A 22,786-nucleotide genomic window follows, 5' to 3' on the forward strand; every position below is an offset into this window, starting at 1 on the left:
TTCCTGGAGAACTTTTTATTTTACATTCCTCTTGAAGATATTCAGAGGATTCGCCTCCCAGGAAACCACAGAGCCACTGTTGTGTAAAGGCTGCTTGAGCATTTGTTCACTAATACAGGTCCGCTGTACCAAAGCAACTGCTTGACAAATAGAGGCTCCACTCTAATACAAGTAAATCTGAACAAGCCATAAAACTTTTACAAACATGTGAAGGGAGAACCCTAAGTGAAAGACACGGACCTCATCCAACTCCTGCGGAAGCCAGGGGAGCAGCGCTGCCTATCACTGCACAGGCACTGAGCACAGTCTTTTCTAGCTCTATCTGGGGCAATCCCGAGAGCCCTGGAGGGGGCAAATGGGATATTTATTTTTTTTTTTTTGGTGGGCAAGAACAAAACAGAAACCACTGGCAACAACATCCCATCTTCTGTAATATGCCTGAGGCTCACTGTTCAAATAAGCTTTCTGTTTTCATCTTCCTAATGCTATTTTTAGAACATATTGGCAGTGCCAGATGTCTCTTTCAAAGGCTGGACTCTCTAGAGCTGAAGTTAGATTTATAACCATGTGCTTGCTGGCCACAGATGTTGAAGATGACAGGCCTGTGGGAAGAGCCCCCCATTGTTAAGATTACATCGTTCAAAAAGCTGCTTAAAATAGTTACTCACAGCATTTTGAGTATTTCAACATAACAGCCAAGGATCCTGTCTGCCTGGGCACTCAGCTCAATGCTCATGGTGCTGCAGGTAGGACTGACCATCAAGCAGTCAATCAGGTTGGGCTCGCTGTCATTGTCAACGTTGGCTGTCATCTTCTGATTAGTGGTGTTGTTGCGCTCCACTTCCACATGGATCTCATTCGATGTGACAATAACCGGTTTGAGACGGGATTCAGTCAAGGTGGCCTCTTGAGAGACCAGGTCAGGACTTGTATGAAGGAGGCGGAGAGGGAGATTAGGCTTTCGGTCACACTGCTGCTGGCAGCCATTCCGAATTTCCTTCAGGCTTGGAGAATTATCTCGACTGAATTTTAAAAATAAACAAATAATTTCAATAGACAGACATAACAGCAGACAGCAGGAGAGAGAGTGCAACACTGAGAAGCCAAGATCTTTTGTAATTTCTCACTTCATTTCACCCCAGCCCACCGGATTGCTTTCTTTTGTGTAATTGGATTACTGAAATCAATTAAAAACATTAAAAGGCTCCAATAGGACTGTTCCGCAGCCTCTATTCTACAAATATTCAAGCTTTTCATTACTCTAATTGACATGCCAGTTTAGTATAAAGGTGAACTTTCCCATCCAAGTTGTGCAAAGCTGTAACAGAATCCATGCCCAAGTATGTATCTGGCTACAGTACATGCCCAGACATTTGTCTGCAGTCCTCGCGTCTGGAATTTTTGTTGGACACTAAGCAGCCCCTGTCCGTGCTCTACCATGAGGAAAGTCAGATAGGCATAAACAAACAGGAAACACAGCCGAGGGGAACCCTCAGTGTCTACTGGAAACTGGCTCGTGTGTCAAGAACTGTGGCATCTATTTTGCGGAAAGTCAGGAATCAAATTTTCCACAATAACGGAGACAGCATTGTGAAACCAGCTCGGGTTCGAAGCTGGAGCTACATAGGGATTTACACACAACTTCTTCAAGATCTGACCCTTCCCTTTGCTTTAGGTGTAACACACACTTCATGGAGCAGAAAGGGAGCAAAATAGACACTGCCCTGGGCAGCGCTTAATTCCCGGAGACTCTTGTGGGGCACTCATCTTCTGCTGGCCTTAAGAGGCTGGTTACAGCTGCAGTCTGCCTTAGAGAATAGTTCAAGAGTGGCCAAGATCATTCTGGAAGTTACTGCAGCTTGCAGTACTTCTGTACCGGGAACTGTCACGCTCCTTGCATCACCAGCACTGCCCCCGTTTTCAAGCATGGGAGCCAAAGATGTGCAACGAGAGATCGCCATGCCCAGTGCCTGAAAACATGCCGCCGTGAGCACAAGTGAATGAAAGTTCAGCATCTTTCAGGTTTTCCAGCACACAGAGTGTAACAAATATAACCACATACCTACAAAAACACGTATGTAATTTACCAGAATTCCCATCACATAACGCTAACAACGAGCGGAGTGAGAACCAAGACACGCTCCCACGTACCCACACCTATGCTCACACCAATCCCGTTTACAGATGCCATGGGTTTGGAAGTGAGTAACGCGGTCAGCTGGGAATTCATACTGACCTGTTGATAAATTCCTCGTAACACGAATAAATGGCTGCTAAGCAGACAGCTACAAGATTTGGCAGGACCCTGGGATGGGGGCATTGTCCAGTTGGACCATGCATGCTGAAAAACAAAAAACAAGATGGTATCATTGCGAGGAAGATTTCTGTGGGCTAAAACAATCAAGACAAAATGGGGTGACAGCCTTGGGCAATCTTCAGAAGGGCCATAACAGAGTGATTTTGACCCTGTAAATCCCTCCCCAATGACCCCATTTATGAACAAGGCTAAGCTGAATTTATTTATTTATTTATTTTTATATGGTATATCTGCAGTCACCTCAAAATCTCACACATGACTGAGCATTATGTGGGCTAAAGTTAATGGGAATCTCTGTAGAGGCTCTAAGTCTAAAGGTATAAAAAGAATGTCCACACAGCGAAGTCCATTTGTTTCCAGCACATAACTAGGCAGAAAACCCAAGCCATATTTGAGAATTAATTTTTTTTTTTTTAAAAAAAAAAAGATACTTCAGCAAGATTGCCTCATGGACTCTTCTAATTTATTAGCTGTTTGTCAGTGCCACAAAGCACCAGCTACTCATAACAGCCACTAAAGAGATGAGCAGGGCTGGGAGAAGTAACACAGCAAAGCATGTACACAGGACTGGAAATACACCATAAATTAAATATAACTAACCTATGAATAAACTTCTTCACCACCTCCATTCCAGCATTCAGCTCATTCAAAGCCAGAATATACTCCTGAGTAAACAGCCGCAACCGAGGGCACTTCCCAAAATCCTGTCGGAAAGGAAGAGACTCAGTGAGGATGGTGAAACATGCCTGCAACGTACGTTGGAACTGTGGGTTTTCAAAAGAAATCAACTCACACACAACTGAATTCACTTGGTTATTATGCTGACAGCATATCACTGTGTGCTGAAATAATGTTCTTCCCGCTAATGCTTTCCATTTCTCCCATCTCCCTCATACCCACCTTGAAACAAAAGATGTGTTTAATGAAACAAAAACATTCCTACCTACACTTACATTTCTTTTTTACACTTCACTTCGCACCTTTATTTTTAAATGCAATTCTTCTTGTTTTGCATTTTTGCTTCCACTCATGTGGAGGCTTTTTTACCACTTTTTGAGAAGTACTGGTAAAGAGTTTGCTTTTATATATATATATATATATATAAATATATAAAAATCCCCAGTTTTTTTAGAAATACAACTCAAATCTTTTTACTTCTGTGTTTGACATCATATCTATTCTGGTTTTAGAGACAATCTTTTTGACATGCGATCAATAAGTGGTCAAGTATAAAACTAGAGATCAGTTCTTTCTCCAGGGATTTTGCTCCAGTAACAGGTGAGCTCAACAGTCACGCTTTTCAAATCCTGCAGTCAGAAAGGCATCTGCTAACTGAAATCCTGCATCTCATCACATCACCTGCTATTTTTAGATGTGAAAGGACTAAAATCTGCTGTCTGGTGAGTGTTGTTCCTCAGCACATTTCTTCACATTGACACAGGTGTAACCTTATTCTGCAGGTGTTACAGAACTACAGAGCTAAATTTCCAAGCAGCGACCATGGCCCACTGAGGACAAACAAGCCCTCCCAGTGGTCCCTCGAGCAGCCAGCGGTGAAAGAAGAGTCATCCTGAGAAAATATATGGCAGCTGAAATTTTTACAAAATGCCACATGTGGTAACAGAGTAGTGATCTGTAAAAGAGGAGATACACTCCCAAAGCACTGAAACCTTATCTTTCTTAATCTGGTTTCAGGCACTTGTATAGCACAACCTATATTAACATCTCATAGGTTTTACAGCTGAAGAAAATTACCAAAAATGTGAATACAAGCCTAAGCAGAACAACATCTCCTTCAAGTCTAAGCATTACCCTTTGCTAGTATGGAATGGCTACCTGGTAACTTCACCCAGAAAGGGGACTGTGGGTGCCTCCACGGTTGGCATTGCACTTAAAATCATTAAACTTCTAACAACTCCTCCTGGCAGGTGCAAATACACTTGGTTCAAGGCATAAAGACCGTGTGCGCTTCATATATCATTTGGTGCCATTTACTTTCACAAACACTCCTTGCAAGATAGCTTTTGCAGCTGCAATTTGTTGATGAAAGTTTTCAACCCCTGTAGATGCCCTAGCTGAAGTTAGAACAAAAGTCCAATAGATCATAAAGAGGATGTCAGTGCTGACCACTCTAAAATAAAGTCTCTCTAAATATAATATGATGCCTTGTCACCATACTAGCTACAGAACAATATATACTGCATTGTTTGCTCAAAAAAAAACCCCAAACATATAACCCTAATAGTGCTTATATCCAAACATTTGGGCTGAGCCTACGAACAGCTGAAATCCAAAGGTACTGAGAGGTGTCCGAGCACTCCCCAAACAACTCGGAATACAACAGCCTCCAGTCCTGCTCGTAACTGGTAAGTATCAGCAAAATTATCAGCAAGACAAAAAGCTATCCTTGTGCTTTTCAGATTTCAAAATGATACATAAATGAAGCACTCTTTCCCCATTTTATAGGTGGGAAACTGTGGAACAACATCCGTCATGAACTTAGGAAAGACCACAGAGCAAATTAGCAGCAAAGGTGGTAACAGAAAGCCAGGTCTCCCGCTCCAAGTACACGGAATTGCATAGGGCCTCCTGAGGTTATGGAATTTACTGCCAACAATACCGTTCCCCTAAAGGACAACTTTATTTACATGGGCACGCACACACACACACACATATTCTCTAAAAAACTATTCAGTACGGAAGTCCCCGGAGAGCAGTAAAGTGCCCAAATCCACTCCAATTAATATATGACACCGTAAATTCTCTGACTACACACTGCGGTACAGACATGTTGATTTTCAACGTGCAAATGTTAAGTATGGTAAATATACCCAATTCTCTGAAGCTAACCAAATACAAGCATTACACTATGCATTTAGATTTTATTTGAGACCCCTCAAGAGCTCAGAATGCTTAAAAAAAAAATAAAAGAAAAATCAGTCCGGAATCCAAGAATAACATTTACAGAATATTTAATTGAACTCTACAGAATATTCAAAAATGTTTACATGTCTGTGGAGTGCAGGCACAGAGCCAGGAATATGACCTTTTTGCTATCTTGAGCTTTCTACCTAGTTCTGTAAACTCAAGGAGTTAAATCATAATACTGTTGTAAAAATAAGAAATATTAACTGTTTTCTGCTGGGTTCATGCTATACACAGCACGACACTGGATGGTCTCTAAAATTCTATCAGTTAGTGAAAAGAAGTTGACTGTGTATTTGCAGAGGTATGAGATTAATCCTTGAGATCACAGCTAAATCAACTGCCTTACAATATTTTATTTATTTGTTACTCCTTGCCACAGTATTGTGAAGTAAAATTTCTTCATGTAACTTTAAAACCATGGCAGGAAACTTTAATGCCACAAAGGATGGGGGGCTGGTAAACACCCAGACCTCTCTTAGGAAAGGAATATGGATCATGTAGGAATATCTTCAGAATTAGGAGAGGAAAATCGGGTATACAGGGTGGAGAGAGCAAAGCTAGCAGGGCAGTTACCTGGCATTTATTTCAAACACTAGCAAGGAATTTACTGGCAATGAGAAGAGAGAAAGCCTGGAAGAGAACAATCATAAAAATGACAGAGTACACAATTCTTGGAACAAGAAGGAAGAAGAACAGCAGAAAAGCATAAGGAAACTCAGGAAACCTAAGAACACATTGGACATAAGTCTAAAGAAAAATGAAAATCCAGAGAACTGGGGTGTGTTAAAAAGAAAAAATGTGGAGGGCCTTGGCTCAAAATCAACAAAGTCCCTACGCTGATTTTGTTATTTAATTGATTTTAAACTACTATTACTACAAGGATGGCATGCAGGGAGTAAATAAAGAGCCAAGAGCCAGGTGGGAGAGAGCTGGAGCTGCGTATACTGTCAATGACGCCAAAAGAAACACTCCTCAAATCATGGCTTTGCTTGGATGCTTTTGAAAGTCCCACTGAATGCTTATTAGTTCTGCATTTATAAAGCAACACAAAATCACGTGCAGCATTCACAGTTTGGGGGGTTAGATTTAGATGTCACAGTGCTTTGTTCGTCACAGGCAATAGAGCAGCTGCTCATTACGAAAGGTATCACAGTAAAACTCCTCCGAACTGCCCAAGCTCCCGTAAACACGTGCACTCACCATGTTGTGTTTGAGAATCCTCTGTACCACCGGTGTGAACACTTCGATCACAACCATGGACCGCGGGCGCTCTCGGCAGTGCTGTAAGGAGCAACAAGTCATTTTGGGAGCTGCAGAAATTGTGAAGATGGGTCTCCTCTGGCTTCACATCCCATGCATGGATTACCCCAAGATTAACAAGATCCAAGGGCTACATTAATCTTTCCTGGGGTCAAGGCACTCATTAACACTGCTCTCTCTCCTATGGCATCTCTTAGAAGATGACCACGGGATCTCGTGAACTATAGGAGTTCCTTTCCCTACTGCCTATTCTTCACAAAACTCATTGGAATGTACTGTCTTGGGGACTTCTACCCCTTTTGTCAAATTTGGTTGAAACTTGCCAACATTCTTAAACGTGAAGGGGTTGGGAACAAAAAGATGTGTAGACACAGGCAGCGTAATGGCACAAACCTTCTTTCCCTGGGATCCAGGCTAAAAACCTGTGGTGGATCTCAGAGGGTACCAACAAGACACTCTCCAATCACAGGCCAAAAAATACAATCATAATGTATCAGTCAGGGTAATTTAGGTTGGGAAGGACCTCTGGAAGTCACCTGGTCCAACCCTCCACTGAAGGCAGGGACAATTTTTAAGGTATGTCAGCCATTAGTCTTGTCCACTTCAGTTCTTAAGAGGAAAAGTCCATAACCTGCTTCCCTTCCTGCAACTACACACTTAAACATAATTGGGTGCCCACCTCTGATGCAGACCAAAGGCGAAAAAACCCAGGAATAAAAGTGCCTTGAGTCCAAGGCTGGATATGACCCTAAGCCTGGCTCATACAAATGCAACAGTCAAAGGAGTTTCTGAAACTGGAATTGTGTAGGAAGAAGCTGCGGATGAGTAACTCTGGATGGGAATTATAAGCTGCATCGAGAATGTTTGACAAACGTATACCCAGTCATCAATAAGCAAATTTAAGCAGACTTGAAACTGAAACACAAACAGGCCTAGAGGAAAAGTAGTATTTAGATATCCAGAAGCTCTGCAATCCGAAGTACTTAAGAAGTTTATGGAAAGGATGCAAAATGCAGCACAAGCATGTATTTACCAGAAAAGGGGATGGGTCCTCATGATCTTTCCACTGCCATTACCCAATGACACAATACATCAGGGCTACGCTATGCATCACATTACCAATTCCCTGAATCAGTGATTTTTGTATTAGCTAAACAGAAAATGCAGTAGGACATCTCTTGCACTCAGGCTGAGGTGTGGGATTCTGAAGAATTTAATTCTCACAGAGTATCAAGACTATGCAGTCTGATGTACTAAGGATATGGATCTATTTATCATAATGGTGGTGTTAACTAGTCAGGTTAAAGAAAAAACCAACAACCCCCTCAAAGAACTAAGCTCATATACAACGATGAGATTTCAGAAAGCAAAGCTGTTGTGTGATACCTTGCAAAAGAATTCACAGAGGTCAGGAGGAGGATGGTTGTTTTCCAGCAAAGGTGCAATTGCCTTTAAAAAGAAAGAAAGAAAGAAAGAAAATTCAATTAGAGAACTGCAACTAAACTAAGCATTTTGCAGGGAAATATTTTTCTTGGGGAAAAAAAGCCTACTTTTAAGAAGAAAGGGCGAAAGCATCAATAGAGATGGGCTGTGTGTTTTATTTTACACATAAGCTCAAGCATACCTCTCCTATGAATCCATTGGAAAATTCTGCTTTTAACTACATCAGTGTAAATACATAAAACACAGCAAAGGAGTACAATTTTTATAATGGTTTAAATGGAAACAGGAGCAGACCAATTGTTTTAGGATGTAATAAAGCAAGGATTAATCTGGCTCAATGTTAGAGTTATAACACCTCCCCTAAAAGAAAAAAATGAAAAACACCACACACACACACTCCACACCCACCTTTATAGAAGAGTTTGAGCTCTTTTTGTGAGAAATAACTCATTAAAAATAACATAGCATTGTTCTACCTTGGAGGTAGATAGATCTGTATTCATCAAAATCCAGCATCTAACTTTGTGGACGCTGAGATCAACCATTCCTTCTTTGTTTCTGCACAAACTGATGTGTTTATGCTCAGTAAATACATTAGAGGTCACACCTGCCACCGAGGATGTAATGAATTTATGCTGTTGTTACTTCCTTTGTAAATTAGAAAAAGGTACTAGGATAATGTATTCTCTCCATGTGATGGTGCCTTTGGGCTTTTCCAGTCTTGAGCTAAAGGGATTCCCAGTGCCCATTTAAAAGTAAGACTCTAAACTCAGCAACTCAGACATTTCGTATTAAGCAACTGAACACCAGATATTTTATCTGAATGGCACCTGGAGTTTTACTAAGACACCCTGCTTTGTGTTTTGCTCTCCCTCTTGTCTCTTTAAAAGTTTTCAGCCCCAGCGAGTCTGCTTGCAATGCAAATGTGGGTTTTACAATAGCCACCTTTCCACACAAACAGGTCAAGATTAATATGAATTTTAACAACGAAACCCAAACACATCTGCAAAGATGTGGTTTTGTTCACACAACATTTGTCAAGTTTCTGTTCATTATCATGTGCCATCCTTCTGCAGCCACTCACTCTTCCTCTGGTGGTGGTCCAGCAACAGTGGACTGATGGAGAATGCAACGCTATGCAGTGAGACTGGAATATCCTTGCTCCCCATCCAACACCTGAGCTAAACATCTTCCCTGAATCCATCTTTTGGAGTGTTTGCTGTACGGGACCTGCCAAACCACAGGGGACACGTACTGCAAAATGACCAAGTGTTCATACCTGTCCCATAACTGCTAGAGGATCGCTGCATCAGAGATGTGGTGTCAGCCTAACAAAAATCTGCTTTGTTGTTTCAGCCTAGCCCCCACTGAACGCAGGGAATAAGCACAGCAGACACTGCCAAGCGGGTCATGGCTCTACCTGCACAGTCAGTGTGAAGGAGTGACAGCATGACAGCACCCTGTATTTTCCTTACGTGTGCTGTGGTTGTATGCAGACACTTGCTGTCTCATGCTGCCCAGTGACAGCAACGTGTGCTTCCCCATCCTTACCAGGAAGGGACCGGTTGCATTATTGATCTGTTCCAGCACCATCTACAGACGGAAAGCTGGTTCCATCTGCATGGCAGATCACTGGGTACTTTTAAGATACTACGTAAATACATAGTATTAGCAATGCTTCCTAAGAACAGCACAGGTCAGCTGTGTCATGGCAGTGAGCTCTGAATGCCCACAAACTGCCAGCTCCTGAACGGTTCGGGTACCACCTACAGAAGGGCAGGACCTGAATTGCAGAAGCTATCATGCAGAATTGATGAATAACGTAGGCTGAAAGGACCTTTGGAGGCCACCCGGTCCAACTTCCCTGCTCACAGCAGGGCCATCTTACCTCTTAAATTAAAAAAAAAAAAAAAAAAAAAAAATCTTTCCCCCAAAACAATCAGTTTTAACTGGGGGCCTGAATTACTCTTGGCACTAGAGTAAAATGAAAGCTACAGCAGATATCTAAGGAAAGTAAATGCCACTTCAGAAACTTATCTCGGTGACTGATTCCAGCTAAAACAGTATCTTAAGCAGCAGTTAAATACAATTCACACCTACTGGCAGCTATGTGCCACATTGTCATTTTGCAGAAAGAGTCAAGGAGCTGAGATCAGGTGGTGGTTAGGTTCTAGATTAGAGTACTGGGAAAGTCTCCTGGAGATTGCCAGTGACTGAAATTAAATTACAGTGATGGAGAACCAAGTTCCACCTCTCTGAGAAATTGTTGAGATTCCATATTTTGTTGCACAAGGAAGAGAGTTGTCATTTGATTCACTTATTTCTATGTTTAAATAAATGCAACCTACAGAAAAGAAAAAGTTGAAGAGGATATTTTTATAAATCAAGTAAACAGAGGGTTAAACTGCAGTGACACATAGACATATCCACACTTTCAAAAACTTGCTCACATACCATCAGCAATGGAGACATTCTGTATATGGTAGCATTAGCCCCTCAGGAAACTACTAAGCCCAAGGGTTTTACAGGGCACATCTGGAAATGATGTTTTTTTGACTATTTAAAGTGCACATACAGATACGAACATTGCACTGCGTAGCCTAGTAAGGAGGCCATTTTGGGAGATGATTAACCTTCAGCATGCTGTGCTGTTTCAAGTAAGCTGGCAAGGAAACTTTATTGTTACTTGTCTATGAAACAAGAATAGAGGAATGACAAAACCACACAAAAAACAGGAGAACAAAGGGGTTTGATTCTGCCTAAGTTCATTAGCTTGGTGGAAATGCTTTCACATTTGCCCTACTTACTGGGGCAGAGGCAAGCATTAGCAGAAGGTTACCAAACAATACAGATTTGTCCTCAGAATTTGACAGAAACATGCTCACCACAATAATGCTCTCGTGGTCTTGAGTGGTTAAATTGCTGTTCTGAAAGAGATGAAGAGAAGAAATGAATGAGCAAAGAGTACTCCAAGTTGGCACATCAGCACACACAGCCCTCCTAGCTGCCACCAGACACAAGCAGAAAGGGTCAAGACTGCAACTGCTTATTTTCAGAACAAAATTCATCCAAGTCAAATCATTCTTTTAAAGAAGGTGGTATACTGTCTGCTATGAGGGGTTGTACAAGCTTCTGTTTCTCCCTCAGCACATTCAGATTCAAGCCATGAATGCTCAGCCATGAAAGCTGAGCATACAAACACCAGGATGCCAAAAGTCTCAATCAGTTGGAAAATGTAAGTTAGCAATACATTTCTTAAAAATGTTTTCTTAAGACAGGCTGTATGCTTCTAAGAAAATTAATTAAAGGATTGTTGTGGTGCCGTATACCACTTATTGGTATTAAACTAACTGCTGCAGTTTTCCTGAGATTCCTTCTTACAGACACAGAACCAGTAAAAGCCAACAAATTTACTGGAAATCACCAATGCTACCACCCATGCAAAAGGGTTTGCTTTTGGCTTTGTCAGCAGCATGAGCCGTTCAGAGGTTACAAAGTTGAGCTGCTAAGATCTTTGCCTACTGTAATAAAAATAACTGGCAACTTTTTTGCTTATCACAAATCTTTGCACATCGGTACTAAGACATGAAAAACCTGCTTGGCACTGTATTTCCTGGTGATGAAATATTAACTATTTGAAATAGATGCTATAAAAGGAGGATAGAAACCTCTGAAGAAGGAAAATATTTTTCTTTGACGGAACTGGTAAGAATAAAATAGCTGCACAATGAATTTATTGATATATCCATATGGCTACAAGAATTACCAGTCACGGAAACAAAGCCAACAGAACAGAAGTCAAGGAGAGATTTACCACTGAATTGAAATACGACATGAATCTGACCCATAATAAATGTACCATAAACAATCCTCAACAACAAAAAAAGCCTCAAGAGAGATGTGTTTTGGTTTTGTTTCCAGAAACCTACCTAACATGGGTCAAACTGTCCTTCTCCTCAGCAAGTACAAATTCCACCCAAGTCAGCAGAAGCCATGAGCAGACTCAAAGGCAGAATTTTGACAGCCCAAGTTGAAACAAAAGCCACCCACAAACTTTTAACTGTTTGTCTCTTGCCTCAACGTGACAGCGTCTTGGAGGAGCAGTGCTGAGGTCATACCTCTGAGAGCAGTTTTGAGACAATCTCCAGTGGTGCTTGGTGAATAGAATCATCCTGAAGTGGAGACGTCAGCGCCATGTCCACCAGCGTCCTGATCTCCTTCAGCACCACCTCCCAGCGGCTGGGGTTACTGAGCACCTTCTTGTACTTGTAAATCTTTTTCTGCAAGAAAAACGGAAGGGTCACAATGACACCCCCATAAACCCCTTGAAAAAACTGACAAGGTATGTGCTTCCTGCGTGCAACTGCCAGGTGGGCTGCTTTGTATTTTGAGTTTTGCCTTTTCTTTTTGCTAAAAAGCTGTACCTAAAGCATTTAAATGAAAAAAAACCAAAACCGTTCTATGTCTAAACCAATTTCTTCTGTGGAAGCAATGAAAGGCTGTGACTCCCTTTTTTAATTTTAAAATAAGTCTTTAAACTCCAGAGCATCTTTCTTTCCATCGCCTCCTCTTGTAAACATTGTATTCCTCAGGCTAATAACAGATACCTGTTATTGCATTGTTTCCAAAGCTGTAAGTCCTTTTAAAGGGAGTTAGTCATTAAGAAAGGGGGAAAGGGGGGGGAGAGGCCATCAAAACTTCATTATACAGATACTTTATTCTACATCACTAATTGGTGAACTTACATTCGGAATGAATTAAAATAAATTTGAAAGTGAAAAAGTCCAGTAGACCCACGGGCTTTTTTTCCCTGTCTCGAAGGATCCTGAAGTCCTGCTGTCACCCTGCAGTTGTAACAGAAACTAACTGGCAAAGTCTCCAAGTCTTCCACGCAACAGCGTTCCCACTCTCAAGAAAAGCATCCCTGACTGTCTATTCCCATCTGCCGCAGTCCTCTGCACACCCCTGCTTTACTTCTGGCTCTACCCAACCTATTTCACCGATTGCTCCGTCCACAGACCAGCTGGATAAGCAAAAGACAATTAATTCTTACCTCCTCAGCAGCCATGCTGCCACAAATGACTGGAACAGAGGCTGCTTTGTATTATAAATAGTACTCTTTAGAGTAAACCCACCCTCCCAAACTCCCAGAGGTGGTCTGATGAAACTCTAGGAAGTCCAAGGAAACGATGACGAGCGTTGGAACGCCACTCCCGAGAACAAGATGAAGCGCACGCTAGAACCAGGAGAGGCTGGCCAAAGCAGGCAGCGCTGCAGGCAGCGCGCGGCCACGGAGCTGGCAGGGAAGGAGCTCTGCTGGCTGACGGACAGCAGCTGCCAGACTGCAGAGTTCTCCTCAGTTCACATGCCCTTCCACTCCCCGCGGAGTCAAAAGGGATGTCCAGAAGTCTGGATACATCCCCAGGTTTATTCACCAGCACAGGTGGGGTACGTCTCTGTTTACATGAGAACATCAGTGTTTTGCACCAAAAATGGACGCTGCATTCCTCAGCAGCATTTCCAGGGAAATGACAGAAACCGCCCGTGTCACGCAGCTTGCAAATTCAGCTGCTCGTTTTGGGCTACACATCGTCAGTGTAATAAAGGGACAGGACTTTGCCAGAGAGTTGGTGTGCTTTGTTTTGTCCTGGAGCTTTGCCGGTACACGGCATTTCCCCCTCCACTCGCGCAGGGCAGAGACCCTGCAGGAACCGTCTGAACAGGCTGGCTCTCTGCTTATCAGCCGCTTCCTTCCCACCGTGGCAGCAAACCTAACGCTCAACAAAAATCACAGTCACCTCTGCACCTTATCTGAAACGTGAGAGAAGAGAACAATATAGAAAAATACAGATTTCAGATGCCTTGGGTTTGTTAACATTGTTAGAGGAGGAAGAAGAGAGTGGCACTGGGCTGACATGTAAAGGCTGATAAAGCAATCCAATTATCTTTTTAATTAAATTCATGCAAGTACAAAAGCACGCTGGCAGTAGTTCACACTTTCAGTGCATTTTAAGCCATTGAAAAGCTAAAGGACATAAAAACACACACTGCAGACACTATCAAACGCGTCTGGGTTTCAGAACTGAGCAAAAATCTTTGTACTTCTGAGCTCCTTGAAGCAGAGAGGGTCCACCAGCGTTTTTAAGTTACCTGCACTACTTCTACCGACATCACAGGTTTCTTGGACTCTTCAGGAAACTTGAATCGCAGAGTTTAATTTCTCTTATTTGTCCAGTGCCTTTTTTTAGGGTCTCTTTGTTAGACCCACTCCAGCACTAAATAAAATTGAAACTTCAAAGCCAACCAGCCAGCTTTGTAACTTGAAGCAACTCCTTTCTGACTAATTGAGTACACTGAACAAAGCTAGCTCGGCAGATACATTTTCCACACTGGAACGTACTCCTTGGTCCTGTACTATGAAGAGATCAAACTCAAAGCAGAAATCAAAGGTAGGGAAAAAGCAGGGGTAAGGGGGAGTGCAAGAGCTAGACCACTGGGTCATTGCAGCCCTGTCTGCTCTGGGCTGCCCCTTACTTGGGTGATTTAAAACGTGATGTCGGAGAGCAGCTCCTTCAGCTGCTGAAGGAAACCCTCTTGCTCAACAGGACGCTGCTCAGACAACCCTACCACAAATATCTTCCTTCCGCTGTCAAATCCACTCTTGCCTGGGGGGAGGGAGGAACAAGGGAGGTTTCCTTTCCCTTTTAGAGACGTCCATTAAAAATTAAAAATTCTGATGATGCTGACGTACATAAGAGAAAAGACAGCAGGAGCTGTACTCCCTGCCGTGCACGGGAGACCTACAAAGGCTGCTGCTCAGACCAGGCAGGCAGTGACTCAACGGGAGCATCAGGGGACAGCTACCTTTGCAGGCATGCCGAGCCCGCCGCAAGCAGAAAACCCAAACTTTATCAGTCACTGCTTCACGTTTCCAGCACGAAGAATTGAGACGCACTGATATACCGAGCTGTAATCTACAAGTGACATTACAGAAGTCTTGAATGTTGTTAGGAACGCCGCAGAAAATAAATAAATAAATAGAGAAGCCATTCCCAAGAGGGTTGAACTCTGCTGTCCTGAACCTTTGCCCATGGTTACGCTGCTGTTTTTCTCAGCAGAATGCTTTTCACTGTTGAGCGCCTTGCTGAAAGCCTCAATTAAAGCTTGAAACCTATCAGTCGGTTACAGAAGCAATTTGCTGTGTATCAGCAAGCACTCAGCCAACACCGAGCCATCTGCTCTATTCTACCTGTGCTGACTCGGGAGCAAGGAGAAACAATCACTCACGAGCTTAGAGGCAAAGCTGCCTGGTAAAGACCCATATCAGAGAACAGGCATGTCAACACGTGCGAGGAGTTCGTTCCCCCTGGATGTAGGTGTGAAAGATGCCTTCAGTTGCTGAAAATACTCACATAGTATTCATCGTTAACAGCACGCACAAGAAAAATACTGGGGTGGGAATGCAGTTTCACTGGGATTTCACTAAAAGCAGCAGCTCCTGCGACAATTTATGTGAGTGGACATAACACATGCCAACTTGGAATTTGACCCTCCGAGTTACTGACCAGCCAGAATCGCACGGCTAGAGTCAGTGCAAAATCTTGCTACGCTGACTTTAAAAGCAAACCCACTGAACTTCATAAGTACCCAGAAGCAGCAGCATGGGAAATAAGTGTCACTGACAGGGCAACCTTCATTCCAAATCACTCAATTAAGTTTTGCAGAAACCCAAAGATTCAAGTCTCAACCCTCTTTTAGAGGAATTGAAGTCCACATATGAAAAATTACTTTTTCCAATGTTATTAAGCAAGAAAATGTGACAAAAATCTGTAAGCAGTGGGTTTTGCCATCAGTGCTCAAAAACTCCTGAACACTGCCGTGAACAGAAAGTTCAGGAGACGCTACAAAACTTTCAGTTTTTTAAAGTAATGTCTTCATATGTTTTTCTGTCCCATGATGGCCTTATCCTGTAGCCCTTGCTCATATACCACTTCCTGGGATGAGAATGATAATACTGATGTAGCTGACATCTAAGAAAAATGGACTGTGATGCACAAAACTGAACAGCATGGAACAACTGCCCTTTTCAGCCCTAGGAAGACCTTTTGTGTTAGGAACACCTTAAAGCAGCTCGTGCACCTGATCCAAAAAAGGCAAGATGAAGTTAGCCTTCTTGATGAATGAATTTCATCTCTGCTTTGCTACTGGTGGCCAGGAGACATTCTGTACTCTTGGGAACCTCTCTTTCCATCAGCAAATACTATCTTCATTACAATAAAAACATTAATTGCCAACGCTAATTCAGCATAGCCTGTTAAAATTCTAGCACCCTGCTCTTCAGCCCTTTACCGTGCAACAGCATGCAACTAATCACTTCTTTAGTGGAGAAGCTAGAGCTACTGCAGGAACGTACGCTGACTTGGAGGGTTGCATGTGCCAGCAATTGTTTATTTCTTGCTGAGCAACAAGGGCAGTTCCAGCAAAAGGGAAAAGGTCAACCTCCCGCACAGAGGTCCTCCCCAGCTCATCGCAGGGATGGCCGAGCCAAGCTAGTGTTACAGTTTAATGTTGACGGCACTAATGTGAAATGGAGGTGCCTCTTGCTAGATGCAAATGTACAGAGGAAAAAAACCCACAAAGAGCAGACAGTGGAACGTTTTTTCTCCGCTGCAACAGAACATTTTGTGAAAATGCTGCGTAACAAGAAGAGTTCAAGAATGTTCAACGCACACGCCTGGCTTGTCCTACAAAGCCCAGGAGCTGCACCAGGTATTCTTGAGCACCACCTGCTGGCATTTTGGCTGTTAACTTGTCACCTTCACAAAAACGAAGATGGCATGGCATTCCCAGAACTCGGCTAGATCCACATTCTGCTTTAAACACTAGCAGGCATCACTTACTTAACAGTATCCTGAAAAATAAGTAGTAACTTGTTGCTGACAGAAGTTTCCCTGATAAGTCAGAGACGGGTTTAAATCACCAGCTGGACCAACTGAAAGCCTTCTGAACTACGTTCCTACCTGCAATGCTTACTGATACGAAGAAAAACCAGCAACTTACTTGAAAAGATGAAGTCTATAAAAAGTCCCATTCCAGACAAAGGGCTGGGGCCAGGATGAGATTATAGAAACTTTTCAAAACCGAGGACTTCACACTGCTCATGCTGCAGTAACCAAACTCTTGAGGACCTTCTGAAGGTTTTGCACAGGAAGACTAATGTGTTGCTCTCTAAAACAGCTGCAAAACAGCAGCAGCAAACCTTTGTACTCTGAAAACACCATGTTTTCAGGTCAAGGCATTTTCTGCATTTCTCATTTTCCCAGTGCTAAATACTGAAGTGCATCAACTTCTCTGCTTTGGTTGCTTCTCTGAATGCAATTGCCTCGCTCGAGGCTCACTTGCCTACAAGCTCCTTGCCACAGGCCAGCAAGCTGGAGAGAAACATTATAAGCTAGACGTTTCCAGATTCTCACTCAGTTAAGGTCTAAATAACGCTTCATTTTTTTGCCAATTCTTATTTAAAAGATCCTGACAAAATCGCCATTATTTATTGCACTGAGATTGGCACCCATGAATCTATGCCTTGAGTAAATATATTTACTCAAGTGACAATCTCTGCCCTAGGCAGCTCAGTCTTGATGATTAAAGGCAAGAAGGACAAACAGTAAGAAAATCGAGGTGACTTCCTTGAAGTCAGAACCAGAGCAGAAGGGAGGTTCTCCTGGTTCACAGGCCTCCATGCTAACTGCTGTATCAAGGCACCCCTAAGCAGAAGCACTGCTGATGCGCCGGGGTCGTAGCAAGATGAATGCCGATACCCTGGTTGCTGTGCTTCCCCATCACAATACCTTCCCCCCCCTCTTTTGCAGTCTACTTTTGTTCACCTATTTTTTCCCCACCAGTGCCTAACCACCTTGCTCCAGACCTCAGCTAACCCAGGCAAGAACCCCGTAATGCTCAGATCGGTGCCGTTTCAAAGCCGAGAGAGTTCAATGAGTTCAGCAAGTGGTGACGTGGGTTCAGCTGTTACTAATGCACAAGCTGGAACAAGCGCACAGATACTTCCCACGGGCACAGAGTTTGTCCTTTGCTCAGATACCGCTGGGGCAGCACCACTGCAAAGTAAAAGAATGCTGAAATAAACACAATTTTAACAGGATGAAACATGGAGAAACGCATTTCTGCTTGGACCAAGAGAAGTGCAAAGTGGAAGTGGGACCAGGGGGCTCACAGAACAGCCTCTTCTGTCACCTCCCAGCACGACACTGGGCAGCTGTGACATTAATGTGCTGAAGAACTTCCTCCCGAAGCGTATTATATATCTACAGATATATATATATATATATATATCTCCACCTCCTTTGCACACAGCTGTCACCTGACTGACCAACCTTCTCGGCTTCTACTTTCCCGATGTGCTCAAGACTACTGCAAAGAAATCTTTCAGCAACAAGGGGGGATGAAAGGATGGGAAGGGAAGGATATTCTATCCAGGGGAAAAAAGAAAACTAAAAACACTAGGCAAGCAGATCTTAAAACGTACGGGCCCCACTGAAGACAAACCTGCATGCAAATACAGTGTGTGTGCACCTGCAAAAACTGAAAGCAACTCAAAAATTGTGGCTTCCTTCTAGCCCCCTAGGTGGAGGGAAGAGGTCTTTGGTAGATCTTCCCACTACCAAGCAGAGAAACTGGGCTTTGTTTTCGCTGGTGTCTTGTCTTTCTCTCAAACCCCTGCATACAGCCCTGTGGTCACTACGATGCAGGAGCACAGCGGGCTGATCCAACCCCAGCTCCACCTTAGCTGTGCATTCGAGATGCCGTTTCCCCAGCTGGAAAACCCAAAAGACCAACTGTGGCTCCAGCTGCACTTTGCATGGGCTAATGCGGTTACTATCATAATCAGACCTGTCCACAGGGGAGACATTTTTTGGCATGGCTGACACTGATGCATTCCCCGAAACCCTCCATCCCTGCTTCCATTTCCTTTTGGCAAACACTCCCATTCTTCAGGCCCCAGTTCCAGCACCAGCTTTACACTTCAGGTTGGCAAAACGTCAGCTTTCATCCTGCACACAGCAACTGCTGTTCCGTATTTTTCGTACCGGAGCCAAGCTGGGGTTTGTTTTTAATGTTGCTTTGGCTATGCGGAATTTCACTATGACTGCTGATACGTTTCTAGCAGAAGCGCAAGCCACTCCCTATTAGCAAAAAGCACTGGTGGTTAAAATTACACTGTCCATGGGCATTTGGGTGTTTTGTTTTGGGTTTTGTTAAGCAAAAGCCACATAAAAACTTGTCCTCCTGATCTTAGGCAGACGGAAAAACTTCAACAACTTCAATACAGTTGAACACCACAGTTGTCCCACATGCACCAGAAAGGTCTGCCCTGACTGCAGGCGGGGGGGTTTACAAACCCTCCTGAGCTGCCTCCAACTCTCATGCAGAAGGAGTGAGGTTGCTGGACACACACAATTAGGGCAGGAGCCGAACACGCTGCTTGGTCTGCAGCACTGTAACAGCCTCTGGCTCATCATCAGAGGAAACGTTTCAAACATGTTTAGGCACAGCTACCTCCTCCTCTTGCAGGACTTCACCGCTGCCTGCTGCAGCATTTTTGGCCCTTTTCTCTAGAGCAGCAAATGCTCAACACGGGCACCGTCTGGACGTCAGGATCTCAGTGTTCTGGCACAACCCACGGTTTCCAGAGGGGTGCGAGTCTGACATGCTCCTGTATTTGAGATTATGCAGTATGAGCTGGAGTCAGCAAAATCATGTTCCCTTTAATAAAAAAAAAAAAAAAAGAGCAGACTACTAGATGAAAAACAGGAATATGTGTACCATATATACTCCACTTTCCAAAACACTCAGCGAACTAACTGCATTGCAGTGCCAGGGGGTGGGGTGGGGGGTGGGAGTATTAAATAAATAAACTATAGCAGGCACTATGACTGTGGATTTTAGCGTGCATCAAACAGAAAGCAGAAGACACAAAGCACTGTGACATTAACTGCCACCTAGGTGCAGTCCTTGCTGTGTGCTCCTCTGTGCAGAGATCCACCATTACCGACTGCATTACAGAATGCCTCTGACACCAAGCTGAGCTGATCCAGGTTCCTAATACCTTTACACTCACACTTCGTATTCCACACATGATGGCTGTGCCTGTGGAGCCCAGTCCTTGACATCCACCAGCTCTCAGCCTGCAGTGGGAATAAATGACTTTGCCACTGCAGAGAAGAGATAGTGCGTAGGAAAAAAAGAACACACACAATCTTATCGTCGCTGCACTTTGACCAGGTCTGCCAACGAAAAAGCTGTGCACAAGGCCACCATGAAGAATAGCCAGGCAGCATACCTGCTGTGCAAACTGCCCCCCACTCTGGCCCTACACCCTTCGGATCCCACTCAGGCACGAGACGGCTGGTCATCACCACAAAAACAGGACACTGCCTCAACTGCAAGGCTGCAAAACACAAGCCAGTAATTCCAGGCATGTAAGAACTCTGATCGGAAGAACTTGCCACCTGAGGAACCGCCTCAAATTGGGATTAAGCAGCTACTAACACTACACATTGCAGTTACTGCTAACAAAAAAATAATCTCTGAAAGATAATCCACCCCCCTTCTATTTTGCGGGAAATGCCAATAAGCTTAGGTAGCACCGAGTAGCACACAAAGCAATTATTTCTTCCCAGATATACAAACCGGATTAAAAGCCACGTCATCCCTTTTCCTTATTACTCTCCACTGCTAGCAGTGGGCACCCTCGGCTTTTCCTGCCCTCCTCCCCTCTCACTAGTCAGCAAAACCTTCCAAATGGACGTTTACCCACCTGTTTCACTTTCTCCTCCTTGGAAAATGTATTATTTTGCTGAGTTTCTAGCACTTCAATGCCATGAATAGCTTTGAAATTGGCTTCTCTCTCTTGTGCACCTGCATCATCAATGTCGTCAGCAAGAGAGATGTGCACGGCTCATGTTTGTGTCAGAAAGCTGCTGCAGAGCCTTAGGGAGAGCACAGATACTGATGTGATGCTTGCCAGCATCTTAACAGGGACTTCAGAAAAGCAGGGTGTTTCTGTCTTCAGATCACTGGGCTTTGGAGCTCTGAATTCTCCAGTGTCTCATTGGGAGATACCAGATCTCAGAGCAGCAATGTATCTGACACAGTCCCATCACTCTTCCATGTATCTCATTGCACCACATCAGCACAAAACCCCAAACCTCCTGCAACCCTTTAGCCTACCAAAATGTCACCGAATCTCCGCAATGTGCTTGTTTTCTTTCTCCTTTGTACAAATGCTGCATGATGTGCAAGACAATCAAGTCTCGCAGCATTCACTTTTCTGATCCCAAGGCTAGCTTCCTCGCAGAGAGTCAGAGATCACTGGGGTGCTACCAAAATCACTGCCCGCCTCACCTTCAGAGAGGGGCCGATCAAAATAAGTCACTCGCAACAACCCTGTTGTCCATTGCCCTTGGTGGATCTTGCCTCTGGTCACACAGCCTAATCTTGTATTCCTGTTTTAAATACTACAGTAAAGAATACCAGAGGCCAGGCTATGGTAAATAGCTGTGATGCACAATGGCTTCTGAATGAAGACAGGGGAATCGAAGGGCATACTTTTACCAGCATTGCTTTCTGATACTTTTTTTCTGATTTTGAAACAATCACTATTCTGGGGGGGAAGGAAAAAACCAACAAGGAGGTGTGTCAGACAAGATGAACATGTGACTTACAGCAAGAGCTAGGGCGATGATACAGGCTGCAATGCTTGCAACACACTGTTTCAGGTTTTTTCATGGATATTAGCAGCAGTTTTATAAACCTCTAATACATCATGTATACAATCATCCACTCCACATGCTAATTATACTGGAAGAAATAAATGTAAGGGCAAAACTATGCAAAAAAGGAAAGAGACATTTAAAACAACCCCTAGATCCCCTTTGCTGCTTTAGGCTCACGTAGGCCTTCCGACGCCAACAGTCCTTGTAACATTCGTAACGTAGAACTGGGCCCCACAACAGCAGCTTAACAAGGGACTTGGCATGTGTCAGTTCCCAGTTAGGTTTTCACACCCAATGCATCATGCAAGGAGGATAATTACACTCCTGGGAAAAATGACCAGTCTTGTCCTGTCTTCATAAAAGATCTCCTAAAAGCAGATTCTTCAGTAGCTAGGAACCTGAAGAAGAAACTAATTTTGGTGCAGCTCTGTATTATGACAGCTATAGACAAGAAGTTGTAATTTGGTGAAACTAGTGGTCACCATGACCTGGAAGGTCTGAATTGCAAAGAATTAGTCATAAGATCAGCCCTGGAATAATGCAGAGGAGCAATTCACCAGTACGAAACCCAAGGATCCCTCTTGGCCAGCAGTTCAGCATTCCTGAGAGGCAATATACTCCAGCAATCATATTTACTCCTCTTCAGAGCCGAGACCTAAGTACACAATAACAAGCTGACCTGTTTATTCAGCTGTTTTTGACACCCCTCTATCTTCAGACCTAATATTAGTTTGAATAGGATAGCATCCAAGTCTAGAGGGGAACATTTAGAGCTGGTCTTGACTTAGCTAAAGCAAGACAGAAAATAACTATCTAGTTTCTACTCAAATTTCATCACTAGGCCATTAATTGGCTCAAGTTCTGTCTCCTTAAAAAAGCCTGTTTTGGCAATGCAGGAGGCATCTGTGGGTATATAAACCATGCGTGCATATGGCTGGATGAGGGCAAAGTAGCTCAGAGCAGCAGCTCGGATGCAGGCTGGCATCTCAGCATGCTGCCGAGAGCCTCTTTTGGTTGGACAAAGTGCTGTGCTGACACGGATATG

At 43.6% G+C, this 22,786-nt stretch overlaps 1 protein-coding gene across 1 annotated transcript in view; it reads right to left on the reverse strand.

Annotated features, from left to right (window-relative positions):
- The window catches only part of LOC121097791 (c-Maf inducing protein), a 138,890-nt gene that overhangs the window by 24,836 nt on the left and 91,268 nt on the right, over positions 1 to 22,786 (reverse strand). The window contains exons 4-10 of the mRNA XM_040615099.1: positions 12,067 to 12,228; positions 10,834 to 10,875; positions 7,892 to 7,954; positions 6,446 to 6,526; positions 2,918 to 3,021; positions 2,237 to 2,341; positions 669 to 1,022 (exon numbers count right to left, since the gene is read on the reverse strand). Coding sequence (XP_040471033.1) covers positions 669 to 1,022; positions 2,237 to 2,341; positions 2,918 to 3,021; positions 6,446 to 6,526; positions 7,892 to 7,954; positions 10,834 to 10,875; positions 12,067 to 12,228 — 911 coding nt within the window. The remainder of the gene's footprint in view (positions 1 to 668; positions 1,023 to 2,236; positions 2,342 to 2,917; positions 3,022 to 6,445; positions 6,527 to 7,891; positions 7,955 to 10,833; positions 10,876 to 12,066; positions 12,229 to 22,786) is intronic.

Source organism: Falco naumanni, chromosome 15 (assembly GCF_017639655.2).
Source record: "Falco naumanni isolate bFalNau1 chromosome 15, bFalNau1.pat, whole genome shotgun sequence".
NCBI classification, from domain to species: domain Eukaryota; kingdom Metazoa; phylum Chordata; class Aves; order Falconiformes; family Falconidae; genus Falco; species Falco naumanni.